This window comes from Apaloderma vittatum, unplaced genomic scaffold (assembly GCF_000703405.1).
Source record: "Apaloderma vittatum isolate BGI_N311 unplaced genomic scaffold, ASM70340v1 scaffold11842, whole genome shotgun sequence".
Taxonomy (NCBI): Eukaryota; Metazoa; Chordata; class Aves; order Trogoniformes; family Trogonidae; genus Apaloderma; species Apaloderma vittatum.
Genome location: NW_009703131.1, coordinates 49706 through 64377, shown reverse-complemented (window position 1 = coordinate 64377; position 14672 = coordinate 49706). Strand labels below are relative to the sequence as shown.

General features: G+C 36.0%; 1 protein-coding gene across 1 annotated transcript in view; it reads left to right on the top strand.

Moving 5' to 3' along the window:
* PSPC1 (paraspeckle component 1) overlaps window positions 1-13272 on the top strand; it is a gene marked incomplete at its 5' end in the record, with an annotated part of 38183 nt that extends 24911 nt beyond the window's left edge. Inside the window, 3 exons of the mRNA XM_009864521.1 lie at window positions 5077-5134; window positions 9265-9434; window positions 12796-13272. Of these exons, the coding sequence (XP_009862823.1) occupies window positions 5077-5134; window positions 9265-9434; window positions 12796-12981 (414 nt within the window). The remainder of the gene's footprint in view (window positions 1-5076; window positions 5135-9264; window positions 9435-12795) is intronic.
* Window positions 13273-14672: the final 1400 nt, after the last annotated feature.

Sequence of the window (14672 nt, the reverse complement as noted above, 5' to 3'; positions counted from 1 at the left end):
CTGGAACCTAGGGTTGTTCCTACCCAGATGCAAGACCCTACACTTTCCCTTGTTATATTTCATTGAATTTTTCCCCACCCAACTCTCCAGCCTGTCCAGGTCCAGTTTAGCCTGTCCTGTCCAGTTTAGGCTGAAAGAGATCTCTGGAATCATCTAGTATGATACCCAGCTCAGAGGAGGGATAAGCTCTCGATTTAGGTTGCAGTGCTCAGGAACACACAGAAATCTTGAATTTTCTAAGAAGATCAGTAAGCTTAATTTAAAATTATTTACTAATACTACATGTGATGGAATAAAATGAACTATTTTGGTATATCATAACTTTTGGACCTTACACATAGATCTTAACTGATGGGTAAACCAAAGAGGGTAAGATGACAAGAGGTGGCTGGAAGAGCAAGTTTTTATTACCTTAAGTCCTTGCTAGCAGCTTCACTTCTGGTGAGCTCGTAACTGGAGTGAAATAGTAGAATATTCTGAGGAAAAGACAAGGTCACAATCAAAAGTATCCCCATACCTTCTAGTTTTGACTGCCAGACTAGTGATTTTAACCACTTGTATGATTTATGTCTTTAAAATACAGATGTCTATAGGTAAATTATGATTTTGTGTAAGGTTTAAGGGTCTTATGCCTTCTGGAAGCAAATTTTCTTTTCTAGAAGGAACTTAAAGCAATAAACCACTCTAGAAGGGAGTATTGAATTCTAGCAAGAGGTACAGTTATTTCATACGTATTTTGACAAAGTGCGCTAGAGAGTAGAATTCAGTTTCTGTGTTAATGAAAACGGAGACTTGACAGCACTGTGAATTACATTTTGCTCTACACACCCAACCTGGATAAAGTGCTAGTTAAATTTTTGATCTTAATGTGCAAGTATAAGTTTGTTCTTTTGATAAGATACTGTTTTGATGCTCTGTCTTGGTATTTTTGTGGTCAGCATTCCATAGCTGAAAGGTGAGTTGAGTAATCACATTAATTGGGAAGTGCATTTCTTAGCCAGAAGCACTTGGAGAAAACTTGTATGATTGGTTGTCTTAATATTTCTGTTGATATCTTGCATGTTACTGTTTAAAATAGTCATGCTATATGAATTCCATACTATCATTTTTTGACAGTTTTGTTACCATGAATATTGCATTGTTTGGAGACAAGCGTTTTAGTTTTCTTCAGGCTGCTGCAATTGCAAGGCCTGTTTCCAGGAAAAAAGCGTTACTGATTTGTCAGTTAAAAAAAAGTTCTATGATTACTTTTATTTTCAGTGTGAGAAGGGAATTGCATCTGTTAAATAATCCTGTGTCAATTCTTAGCTGTCTTTTCAAAAAAGTTTTGTGGTTTTACAGAGCGAGTTAAATAATTTCCCAATATATTTTAAAAAAACCTAGAGGAATCATGTTGGCAGTTCTCTGTATACTTAGACTACTGGTGTCAGTGGTGATTGAGGTGTAAGAACATCGCACATGATACACCTTAGATGCTCAAGAAGTCTTATTTCTAATACTTGTGAAAAGGAGAGAGTCCATACTTTATTAAATGTACAGTATATATGTAATTTGAAAACTGGATGTATTGAATATTTTTATGTTAATCTACTTTTTACTATTGACATAAAAATGAGTTGGAATTGTGGGGAAATCTCATTTATAATGCTTGTGTCTGAAGTAGTTGGCAAATATAATGCTATAGTTGCCATCAAAGCACTTTTTCTAAAAGCAGTTTACTTGGATGAATCAGACCTTCTTGAGAGTTGTTTGCATTAGTGAGTTCTGAAGTATTTTAGAAGAATCCTGCAACAGAAGTAATTTGGAAAGCTTTTGAGTTGTCTAAACAACTTATCCCTTTAATATTTTAATGTTATTCTTTGTTTGCTTCTTTTTTTAATTTTTTTTTAATCTTCCTAAAGGTTAAATTACACTTTACTGCACATTCTTTGTCTTATGACTTTCTTTCCCCCCTATAATTGCATATCAAACATTTTTCTTGTTCTCTTCCAGTTTAAGTTGTTTTCCCAGGTACCAGGTGACTTCAGATACCCAAATCAAATCATCTCCCTGCGCGTGTCACTAGAAAAGGTTTAACGCTCCTCTCTTGCTGCTCAGTTTTAACTCCCTCTTGTGGGTAGTTCTGGGTGGCTTCAGGGAAGGGGCTGAAGCAGGGTGCTGCGCAGCAGAAGAACGAGCAGTCGCATAGTGAGGAAAAGAAGCTCTGAGAAGATAACACAGTCGTTGTTATGTTCTGCAAAGGGCTTGGGTATCCAAGGAAGCTCTCAGGTGGGCTGGACTATCGACCAGCACTGGTTCGGCCACTCTGTCGTAACTGCCTGTTGGTATTCCTTTATCTCTTGTATTCTGGGCAAAACTCATGGAATCGCTGACCTAATTTACCTGCAATACTTGTTAGTGCTCACATGGTAAATAGGTGTCTAGGACATGATTTGCATGGGGTAGGAATGAATGTTTGTTATCATCTGGACTCCAGCAAATAGAGGTTTTGGCAAGTTATCCAAGTACATGTTTTTAAAATATGTCAAGCATTTATTAATACAGTACTGATACATGCTCTCAGTTAATACTTGAAATTCGAGCATTTTCTTTGACAGGAAATTTATCTTAAATTTGTTAATTTAGTGCCAATAGTCTACAAAAATTTCCCTGTGCTGAAAATTGAAAAGAACATGATAAGCTGTAAACATGTAGCAGTAGGAATAATTCTTGTAGCCATGTTGATGGATTAACAGGCAGCAGAGGTCATAAGGTGAATTTATGAATCTTGAGTCTATAGCCAAAATATTTTTATATGGTAATAATTAAACACTACAGTTAAAGCTACAAAATGGCAAGTAATTCCTCTTCTTATTTTGTTACAAAGGTTAGACTAGACTAAAAAAGGTAAAAATTACAGGTTCTACCTCTTCTCTTTTGTTGTACTTACTGTTGACTAAAGACTGGTAGCATTTCAAGCTGAGAAGAGAAATGGTTTATTGCTAGGAGGAAGTGTAGCGTGCTTTCTAAAAATGTTTATGTTACTGCTTGCCAATGCTTCTATCTATTCTAAAGAAAACAAGTTCTAGTAAATAATACAGCTTTATAGCTCTGTACTTAATATCCTGATCTAGCTGGTGTCATACTTGGCCCTGCCTTGTATGGCACGTTTCACAGTAAAAACCCAGCAACTCCAAAGCATCAAATAAGTTATGTGCAGTAATTCAAAATCTGGTACTTTCCCTTGTAGCTGAAGTGTTATCTTGCAGTGGTCTGTGCAATGTCGTGCTCTCACACATGCACATACGCACGTGTGTGTGCATGGGCGGTTTGGTTCATGCAAACCAGTAGCCACGGTGTTCTTTATACCATGTTGGGCTAAGGATTGCCACTAGAGGTGATGCACTTTTCCTTCTGCTTCTTTGTGTCAGGGCTGAGGTGTAAAAGCAGACTAATATCAACAAGGTCCTGTGCTGGTTTTGTGACTAACTTGCTGGTATCATTTTGAGTGTGACTGATCCTAACAGGGCTGCTGATCTGACCGAAGTAGTTGCATGTTCTGTAACAAAGTGTTAATGTGGGTTCTAGGGTCAGAAGTAGAGGTCCCTAGTGTTTGTCAACAGACTTTCATAGCTGGACCTTAAAACCTGTCTGGTTTTAGTTACAAGGCCTTACTTTTCCTGTCCACACTAAGCTATATTCTTTTGAAAAGAATGTATAATCTTCATATGTTAAGTACATTTTCTAGGTTAATATGAGCTACTAGAAACAAAAGTTGCTGACCCAAGAGCCTTTTGTCACGTATTTTATGACAGTTTCCTATACTAGGATTTATTTACAAACCTATTGACTCTGTTCTGTCAAATATTAATGTCTGGTGCTGTAAGTGCATGCAAATAGAAGACTCATGGTATCCCAAACACGACTGAACGAAAAGGAGTTTCATGGAACCACGGAAATACCATGAATGTGTTTTGATTTGGTTAATATTTCCATTTAAAGGTTGCTTTTAGCAAGACTGATTCAGTCTTGGAATTGTTTTCAGAGTGCATCTGAACTTATATTCTTAAATCGTTAAGTGGAATGATTTTCAGAATCAGGTAATTGTTTTTTGCATATGCCTATTCTTAGCACATGTGTTCACTTGACTGGAAGATACGCTAACGTTCTTGCAGAAAATTCATGAGTAAAAAGTGTTGGCACAAGTCATTAGTTTTCATTTTGAATTGTGGATTTGTTTCTATTTCATCCTCTTGGTGTAAACAGTAATACTAAAAGCTCTTGGAATTATCTGTAGTAGTTGTCTTTTGGTTTCCCCTAGGTGGTAATTTTTGCCACTTTGGGTACTGTCTTTTGAGTGTTGTTTCACAGCAGGCCGTGGTTCATGATCAGTAGTGCCAGAACTCTTTTGCTGTTGGATGACTGAGTTTCAATTGAATCTGAATTGATTTGGCGTGTTTTGTCCATTTGATACAAGTGCATATTATATAATTTTTATGTGCTCCTAAATTTTTATGCCGGTATCTGAACTCTGATATATCAGTAGCCTGGTAGAATTTATCAAAAAATATACTACCACCGAGTTAAGTTAACACTGTTTGAACAAAGACGAACTGACAGTTTGAGCTGATGTACCATAATATAACACATCAGAGCTTGGTTTCCAATCAACACAGGCATTTTTGAGTTGAGAAGCCAGATTGACTCTTATTATTGAACCACGGCCTTCAGGCAATATTGTTAGAACACCTCGTATTTACAGTTAAAATATAAATATGCTTCTTATTATGAAAAACACTGTGTGAAGATGGATTAATTTACTCCCAAAACTATTTGGGAGCTTTAGACTGCTGCAACTGATAAATGAAACTTGTGATATTTAACCTTTAGTATTATGCAAAAATGTCTAGCATTGCCATATTGAACTTACTATTCTATTTTTTAAAAATAAGAGTATCGTTAACTTTATTCCTTGTACAGTTTTTGTAGCCAATTGAAACTTTGGAGGCGTGAAAATTTGTGGTTTTGTGGAGTAAATGGGAATGTTTTAAGTTCTAAGAATGATAGGTTGACCGTAAAAACTATGTTTACTTTCAGAGAGAACAGGAAATGAGAATGGGTGATATGGGTCCTCGTGGAGCAATAAACATGGGAGGTAGGGATCTGAAGGAAAAAGGCTTCTGTAATGTACGATTTCTTTTTCTTTGGGACTGTACATGTTACTCAAGCAGTATTAATTATTGATAGCTACTGGTAAAAAGGAGTAAACAGTATTAGGACATAAAACCCCCCTCATATATTTTGCTTACAAACAGCTGGTTTTTTCCCCCAAGGTGCGTATTTTATTGTAGTTGTAACTACCTGTGGGAGAAAAAGAGTTGCAAGTTAAGAGAAACAAAAAGACAGGGAAAGATGATGCTTTAGAAATTTTCTGTTCAGAAAGTATTTGACATTCTTTTGGAGGGACTGTCTGTTCACACAAGTTGGGACTGTTATTGCATGTGGTGAAATGATGTAGAATTTAAGATTGGTAAGTTCTTGTTGACATACCTGGCAAAAGATTAATCAATAATGTTGTTACTGTTTGACTAATTTATTGCAAGCTTGTGTTTGCAAATATTCTCAATTCACTTTTGTGACTTAAGATATTGTCACTGTTAAAAACTGTTATTGTGAAGTCTAGAAGAGTACATTCTTAATAATTAGTGATTGCTCTGTATATGCAGACTGAAACAGTTGGAAATCTTACTTAACCAGAATATCTGCTTTTAAACAAGACTGAAACTTGGAATATTTCTTTAAAAAAATCCCAAATCTTACTGAACTGTGTTAACTGTCAATATATATCTCTTGGAAGCTTCCTAGTGATAATTTAAAATAAGATTATAATTTAAAGAAAAGTAAATCCAATTTTTGTGCATTTTAAATTTGAAAGTGCATCCAAAACTTAGTAAATATTATTTGACTTTTTGAATAATGTGAATTTATAGTCTAATGAATGTACTTGATACAGATTTTAAAAAACGTTATTTCCTTGCATTTATTAACTGGAACACATTTATAGCTGCAAGATAGAAATAGGCTTTTCTTTCAGTGAATATGAGCGGTTTTAAAAATAATTCTAAAAGAAGACATTACCGAGTTCTTTATAAATAGTAAGCTGAAATATAAATTGTGACCGAGTTTTACTTGGACACATTATTGCAGTCTACTTGAAAATTTCATTTGATTAGGAGACTTCGTAAGTATTGATACTGTGCTAGTTGTCTAGATCCAATAGGTACACTTTTTTACATACAAGTTTTTAAAAAGTCTATTTTTAGCAATTGGTGCACAGCCCATTGCCAGATTTTAATGCTTAACAGTGATGTTCATCATAGTCTTGCTTTGTGAGCTTTGTGCTACTGCTTGATTTGAAACTTGATATAAATGCTTTTAGAAATAAATAGGTAGTTTCAAAAGAAGTTCCCTTTGAAAAGGGAAAAGTATCCGTAGTGAAAAGGTAAAGATAGTGATTGTTTGCACAGTTATTTGGCTTTTCGGTTAGCTCACTGTAGAGATACTTTGTTTTTTCTCCAGCCCGTTAACACCCCACCACTACAAACCAAAAAAACCTCAACCTCAGAAACCTGCAATAGACCTTTAAATAGCAGGCCTTTATTTGTTGATTGTAGTGTTCTTTCTCAACATTTTTATTAGAGTTGTGACTTCATTTTTAACTGGCATTTACCTGTGCCACTTTTCATCATGCGGGATAGTGGGGAGCTTGAGTGTCTTCAGTCATGACAGCATTATTAGCAAGCAAGCTGCCTCTCTGATGGATTTAATTAGCGCTGGGCTGACTGCTGCAGGGTCACTCATTTTTTTACATTCTTTTCTGCAGCAGGCAAATTCCGAGAGAATCTACATACCTCATCGTAGCATTTAACTAGATCTGTAATGCAAAGTGCAGCTGATAAACTTTTCAGGGTGGGGGGGAAGGGGGTTTTTTTTGGAACTATCTTTACGTTGATGAGGATTATTGATTATGGCTTGTTGCCAGCTGTGCCAGACCTTGGCATGTGCAGTTCAGACACTTAGGGTGTACTTTTTCAGCCCTCCTGGTTGCAGGAAAAGGCCTTTTTTTTAGTGTCTATGCAGTGTGGCATGAACACCAATGACTGTTTTCCCTCTGTTACTGAACCTCGTCCAGTGAATTAACTGCTAACATTGGTGTCCCACAAAGAAGAACAGGTACTCAAGCAGGTAGCTTTTAGGGTCTGCTTTGGAGACAGGAGGACCTCTGAGGTACAGCTGAAATGCCATAGTGGCTTCTTGCTGGAGCTGTGCAGGACTCCACTCATGGCATTACACTCTGTAGTTGTCCTGTCAGAGCAGACTGCATGAAACTGGCTTAACAATACAGAGGTTTGATAGTACAAGTCGCTCTATGTCACCCTGGAAGGGATATGGATGCATTTGTATGATATGGAGGATATAACTTTAAGTTGAAGGATAAGAGGATATTAGCTGTGTGTGGCCACCGAGCTAGGTTTAACTAGACTGGTAAGCAAGCCGTTAACAGGTAATTGACCATTGACTGCTTTAAGTCAATGGTATTAACTGCCAGCTCTAAGTGCTGCCGTGCTAGTAGTCCTACAGAGTACTTCCAGCCTCTGAAAATAAAGATTTCTCCTTATATTGCCAGTTTAGACTTCTCCTTTTCCTTCCGTATTTAGTCACTGAATGGATGACGCTATAAAAAATAGTTTTAGGGCATGTTCAACTGTAGTTCTCTTGATTTGTAGCACAGTATTCCACCTACTGTGTGAACAGATAGTGCTTGTGGGTAGGTAAGAAGCATCTAAAGTGGGCATAGCTTTGTTTTAGCTTAAAGTCATAGGGAGAGTTCCTCATGAGTTACTCATTACTAAGCTAAAGTGAGTTCTGCTTTTCAAAATTACAAGATTTTTCTCCATTGCTTCTAGTACACTTGTTTAGCGCTTTACATGTGCTACTGTCTTGCATGGATTTTTTTTTTTTTTTGTGGATCAGCCTGCAGTTGACATAATTGCATCGTCAAGCCCAGATCTGCAGTTTTAGCAGCAGTATGCTGGATGCAGAGGGTTCACTATGCTGCCATAGATGTCCTCAGGGCAGGTAATAAAGATGCAATTTTCATACCTGCTGTGGTCATAGTCCTGTATCTGTGCTAAATGACCTGCTCACAAAGATGTACTTTTATATATCCATGACTAAAGAAGTTACAGCTCTGATGGGAGAGGAGAGGCTGAGCTTTGAAACAAAAATAACAAATTTATTAGTCTAGCGACATGTTGGATATCTTGGCATTGTTGTATGTTGTCATGACTTAAACTATAGGCCAGATTCCAAAGGCATGTCTTCTTCCATTATCAGACGTCTGGACGCACACTTTTGGCTGAAAAAGGTGAATTATTTTTGTGTTGGAGAGGAACCTGCATCACCACCAGTCTTAAAGTTGGTGATACTTGATAATAGCAGATATAAATGATGTATGTAATCAGACACCTTTCTTGTAACAACATGAGAAAATGTTGTGAGGGCAGTTTTACGTATCTGTTGATTGTTGGTGGATACTGACAGAGTGGTGTTTCCTAGCACAATATTACAGCTAAATGATACTTCAAAAGATGGTTTTAAGCTTTTCTTCTACCTCTTACTGTGAATTGGAGTTTTGGAGGAGACTGCTCTGTCCCTTTGAATTCCAACAAAACTTCGCTGAGGTTTCTGAGATTTTTACTACGATAAATATTTAAATGCAAGATTTGTTTTTATGTTATATTACAGTAATTAATTGGAAAGTTGAGTACTATCTTTAGTGTATATATATAGTTAGTACAATACTGGTAGAACAGTTCTTGCAAATGTATATTTAATACATTATGATCCTTAAAGAGCCAGGTTGCCTTATAGCTGCATATTACTACAAAATCACTTGAGCTTTTTGCTGATTTGTGGTGTATATACTGCATATACATGCTATATGAACACTTCAGTTCCTACATAGAAACTGTACAGCTATATTTAGCTGTAAAGTTCAGGACTTTAAAATACATGAGGGAGATTATGTAATGTGAAAGAATAGACATTAATGAAAATCTGTTTAAAAGCAGATTATTGAGATAAATGTACAGTCTCAAAGAATTTTTTTTTTATTTCAAGTATTGGAAGTCTTGTACATTTGGCTTTTTAATATTGTAAGTTGTTTGTTTATTCTTGTAAAATTCAGATAGGACAGCTCTAAGTATAGATTGTTTTGCATAGATGCGTTTAGCCCAGCACCTGCTGGTAACCAAGGCCCTCCTCCAATGATGGGTATGAATATGAACAACAGAGGAAGTTTACCTGGCCCTGCAATGGGTCCTGGTCCTTCCATGGGACCGGAAGGAGCTGCAAATATGGGAACACCAATGATGCCAGATAATGGAACAGTGGTAACGTATCACAAATTTAATTACTTTGAATAGCTGTCATGTCTCATGGCCCATTTTTGTTACCAAAGATGTTTTCACACTAAGAACATGTTACATGCTTTGAATTGTTTAAAAACAGTTGGTAAAACTTTTTTGCGCAAATAATGTACAACACAGAGATGTAATCTTTATATGATACTACTGTGAAAATCCTGCTTCCCTTAGGAATGAAGGGAGTGCTTTGATCAGTAATCAGATTTTAAATTGAGGCTAGAATGTGCAGCATTTTTGGCAAACTTTGCGTGTATGTCATGAAAAACTTAGTGATGAAAGGAAATAACTTCTGTGAAATAAGAAAAAATATACCAGAGGAATCTGTAAATTTAGGCATTTGCTGTTTTTTCTTTCGTGAAATTTACATTCTCTCTATTAGCTTGTTGGGGTTTTTGATGAAGAGTTAAATGTTGGAAGATATGTAGTGTGAAGATATCTTTGTGTAAACTATCTAATTTTTAAAAATTAGTGTTTTTTGTATTTCCTTACTAACAGTGTTGAAAACATGATGTTATGACAGTAACTACGCCACTTAGGAAATAAGTATGCCAGTAGCTGTTGGGGATAACTGTCATACCAATACGGGAAGAAGAATAATAGTGCCCAGTTGCCAAGGGCGATAGGGTGCGACTTGTATCTGGAATTTTTTATCAAGAGCAGATAGACCATTGGGCTACAGTTAAAGCGCTATAGCCGTTTTTGCTCTGCTCTCATAGCCAGTCACTTTTCCTAGCTGTAATGTCTTGTGTAGAGAAACAACTCTATATATTTTGAACTAGTTTTTAATATATTTTTCAGTATTCTGTAAGTAGATGTTTAGGATGTTCAAGTGATGGTGTGCCGCAAAGGAGTATACAGTATAAACGGTGATTTGATTATAATTTTATTGAACACCAAAGCATTTTGTAGCTGTATTTATATATATATGCCTTCCAGCAGTATCCATCTGCGATTGAGCAATTTGTATCATAATGAAGTTTGGACAAAATCCTGTGTTCCTTAGAGGAAAATAAGATTTGTTCGAATACAAAATGAGCCTGGCCTTTACCAATTAAAGGAGAAGATCTTGATTTACATCATAGGAGCCAGTGCATTTTATCATTTGTGTCATTTCTCACAAAGCGGTGCCGATGCTTTTCACAAAATACTCTTTTTCAGAGATGCTTTTGGTGGACACCATTGTTACTGACCTCTGGAACTTTCTCATATATAGACACTGAAAAAGAGTTGTAAGGAAAATAACACAGTATTGTAAAATAAAGTATCTATCTCAAACTGTTGTTTTTCTACAAAAAGTCATTCCAGGTTTGGAAATGTAGGCAATATCCCGACACTTCAAAATGCATTTTGGGGTTTTTTTCCAGTTTTTTTTCTTATTTGCATTTTCTTCTGCATGCCTCTGAAGAACATAATAAATGCTTTTAAAAAAAATTATTATTCATTTTGGACTTGAAGGTTTTAAATTTGGATGGGCAGGCCCCTACAGAGAGGCAAAGCCTTACTGTATTTTTCCTGTTGTTGGAAAGCCACTTTAAAGATCCTTTGAGGGCTGTCTCCTAAAACACCATGAGTTAATTTCAGTTTTCACTGAGAGGAGTGGAGAATACGCATTATAGACCAGAAATACATGTGGCATTTTTCATATTGGATGTTTTTCTGCAGTCTTTCAGAAGAATTTTGGAGCAGCCGTCTTTTTGTTCCACTGCAGTCTTTCAAAACATAGGTTATTTTTGAACGTAACACATTAAAAATAGCTTTTTTTGACCCCCATACTTTATTGTAGGTAGTTAATCATTGCAGTTTTCTTGTTAGGTGCAGAGAGGAGTCCTGTTGGAAGAGGACTTTTTGTCCAAAAGTCAAATGTTTAAAATTATTGGGAGTATGTGATAAGCTGGTTGTTGAAATTCTTACCCATTGCTAACAAGCTGGCATGAGTTAAGGATAATTTTTAAAGATCTTTTTAAGCAGTGCTGCAGATATTAAGGTACTTGGACGACGTTAGATCTTTATGCAGCTGTTCAAGTAACTTTCTTACTCAATGTCAAATTTTAAACAACGCACATATGCAATTTAGATGGTGGGTTTATATATATATTTATCTGTGCAAATATAATGCCATTTAAAAATACATATGTAAGAATTAGTGAATTTTAGAACTGTTGAGATCTAGGACTGTTACTGGAGTTAGACTTTCAGAAGAATTCTCTGATTCATGCATGTGGGTAAAGTGCTTGTCTTCAGTGTTCTTGTTGAACTAAACAAGTGGGCAGTTAGTGTAGATCTCTGTACAGAAGGAATTTCTTCTGAAAGTGTAACCCTCCTCAAGAGGTGAATGGTGAGTCATTTCAAGATCTGATTGTACCATATATCTGTGCTTTTAATGGTCTACGTTATGTTGAGTTAATGCTTTAAACTTGATCGTGTGGGGCTCTATTTTTAAACACTTGCATAAATACCGAACTTCAAGTGCTCAGATGCTTGTTTTCTGTTTTAGGTCTTAACTGCTATAGCCAAATAAGTCTGTAAGCACATACACCTTTATTAACATCAGGCACAGAACTAAGAAAATTAAATGTGGAACATTAACTGAATTTTCATCTTATATTGATATTTCAAATTAAGTTTTAAGATGTTTTTTAAACTAAGCATAGTCCCTTTATGCATTTTTGTCACTAGCTGTGTTAGTTTATTTGGACTGGGTGTTTGAGAAAAAAAAATAATCTTAACTAAAGAGTTCCGAAGTGCCATATAAAAGGCTGACTCCAGGTAGGATAGACTGAAATATCCAAAGATATGTGGGTATATAAGTCTTCTGGTTATATTGCTATTAAAAGAGTAAACCTACACTCTCTAGAAATGCAGAAGCTGATTTATTTATTTGTCTGTCAGTCAATCAGTCTATGTATTTATTTATTTAATTAGTTACTTTGACATTGTTTCTGTGTCTTTATTTAAGTGAGAAGCATTGGAGTTGCTATGTAAGGCAGAATAGGGCTCAGGTATGAAATTACTGTTGACTGTCTCTTCTGTTAGCTAGAGAATACGTTTGCTTTAGATGTGCTTAGAAGGATGAAGTTACATTCAACGCCAGAGTTGATCTTGAGTATGAAGGTTTTAATTTTTTAGTTTACTTTTAAAAAGTTGGAGCGTAACTTTAGCACTCTTTAATTTCTAGCTCTTTTTCCGTAATAACTAATTGAATTGCTCCTTTCTTCCCTCTATGTGTGATCCTGATTCTGCTGGACTCTCTGCTGAACTTCATGACAACATCACTTGTGGTTTATTGTTGTAACTCCTATTTGGCGTTTTCCAAATGGACTTGTATTAGCATAATGAGAGATTCCCTCAAGGAGGTCCATCACAGATGGGTTCGCCTCTGGTTAGTAGAACAGGCTCTGAAACTCCTCAGCCGCCAATGAGTGGTGTAGGTGCTGTGAGTGGTGGACCTGGTGGCTTTGGTAGAGGAAACCCAGGGGGCAACTTTGAAGGACCTAACAAGCGTCGCAGATACTAAAACGTGTTTCATTCCTTACTGTTTAGAAATTCCAGTAAAACTATACAGTGGTATGCCTTTATAATTTTAGCTGTTATCTTGAAACGGTTTTATTGTTATTGTAGTCTTTAAAACAGTTTCTTTTGTAAAACTTTTTTTGTATTCAGTCTCAGGCTTTGTAGTATAGAGCAGAAATGATGCAGGTCATGATGTAAGGCAATGTGTTTGTGACTTTAGCAAAATACAATGTGTGACTATGCTGTAAAACATGCAGTTATCTGATTACAATAAAATAAAAATCACTTGAAAGGATTTGGGGAATGTTATTACTAATACTGGGTCAGAATAATTTTATGCTTAATTATAAGTAGTTTCTACTATGTGTCAAGAAAGTTCCATTCTCAGTAGTGACTGTTTAGCTAAGCTGCATGTTGCGGTACATTCTATGAACGATTTATAACACAACTGCTTTTGTTTGTTTCATCTTTTGAAGAGCATCAACTTTTATACAAAGTGTTCTCAAGGATACCGTATCCTTGTATCTGGGTCTGTCTTTGCAGACTTGGTCACAAGAACAGAGTGTATCTGTTGACAGAGTTGACAGAGTGTATCTGTTACTCAGCTGATTGGAAGCTTAAACTTGCGCAAAAAAAAACCCCAAACAACCAACTTTGGATAACAGTATGAAAGAATTTACCTAAACCGTACTTTCACAGAAGCAAAAATCTTGTGCCATCTGTGTGTTCCTCTGATCGTTGGAGTACCTCGCCACTGTAAGGAAGGAGATATTTGTGCAAGTTGGTTCAAAGCCTTCCGCTGTGTAATGCATCATTATATATATACATCTCTCCCAGTGGGTGATTTGAATAGAAACAAGTCTGTTCTCCATTAATTGTTTAATTAGGAGGCAAATAAGTGCTTTCCACTTACAATAATTTTTCACTTACAGCAGAGTAATATGCATTTAGAAGGATTGCACGCGAGTATTTTTGATGTTTTACAGAATTATGAATTTGAAAAGTACCCATTTCCAGTACAACTCAGCCTAGATTTGCTGATTGAGTGTTAGGATAAAACTGATTATAAAGTTATTAGGATGCTGATTATGATTCAAATTTTGTCAGTCATGGAAGATGATGGAAAAGACCTATTGGTTCTATTCCTGTAATAGCAAGAAAGTAGAGATGGGTTTGGTTACTATTTTTTTTCCTGTACGAAACAGTTGTAGAAATACTACTGTTCTATTTTTATCAGTTCACTTAAGTTTTCAGAAATAGAAATTATTTGCATGACAGTGATACCAGATTGATTAAAAACTGTTTCAAGGTAACGTGGTGCCCTAATTATATCAAAATGCATCGCTCGAAGCATAGGATGCAAGCAGCAGAGAGAGAGAGAGTCTGCATGTTACTTCCTAATAGAGCAGTGATGGCCTTGGTGAACTGAGCAAATGGGTAGCAGGAAAATGGGGGCGTTGCTGGTGTTTTCAAAATAAACATATTTAAATTGCCAGCGTTATATGCCTTAAGACAGATGATTTTCATACAGTTCAGGAGTTAGCATGTGTAGATCCTCACTCGTGACATCTGTAACTACTAAACTTTTGCCTATATTCTGTCTTTAATGTTTCCCTTTTTCATTTGACTTGAAATATATGCCACTCTTAATAGTTTGTAATGCAGGGTAGGTTTAAAGTCTGAAATACTCTTTCC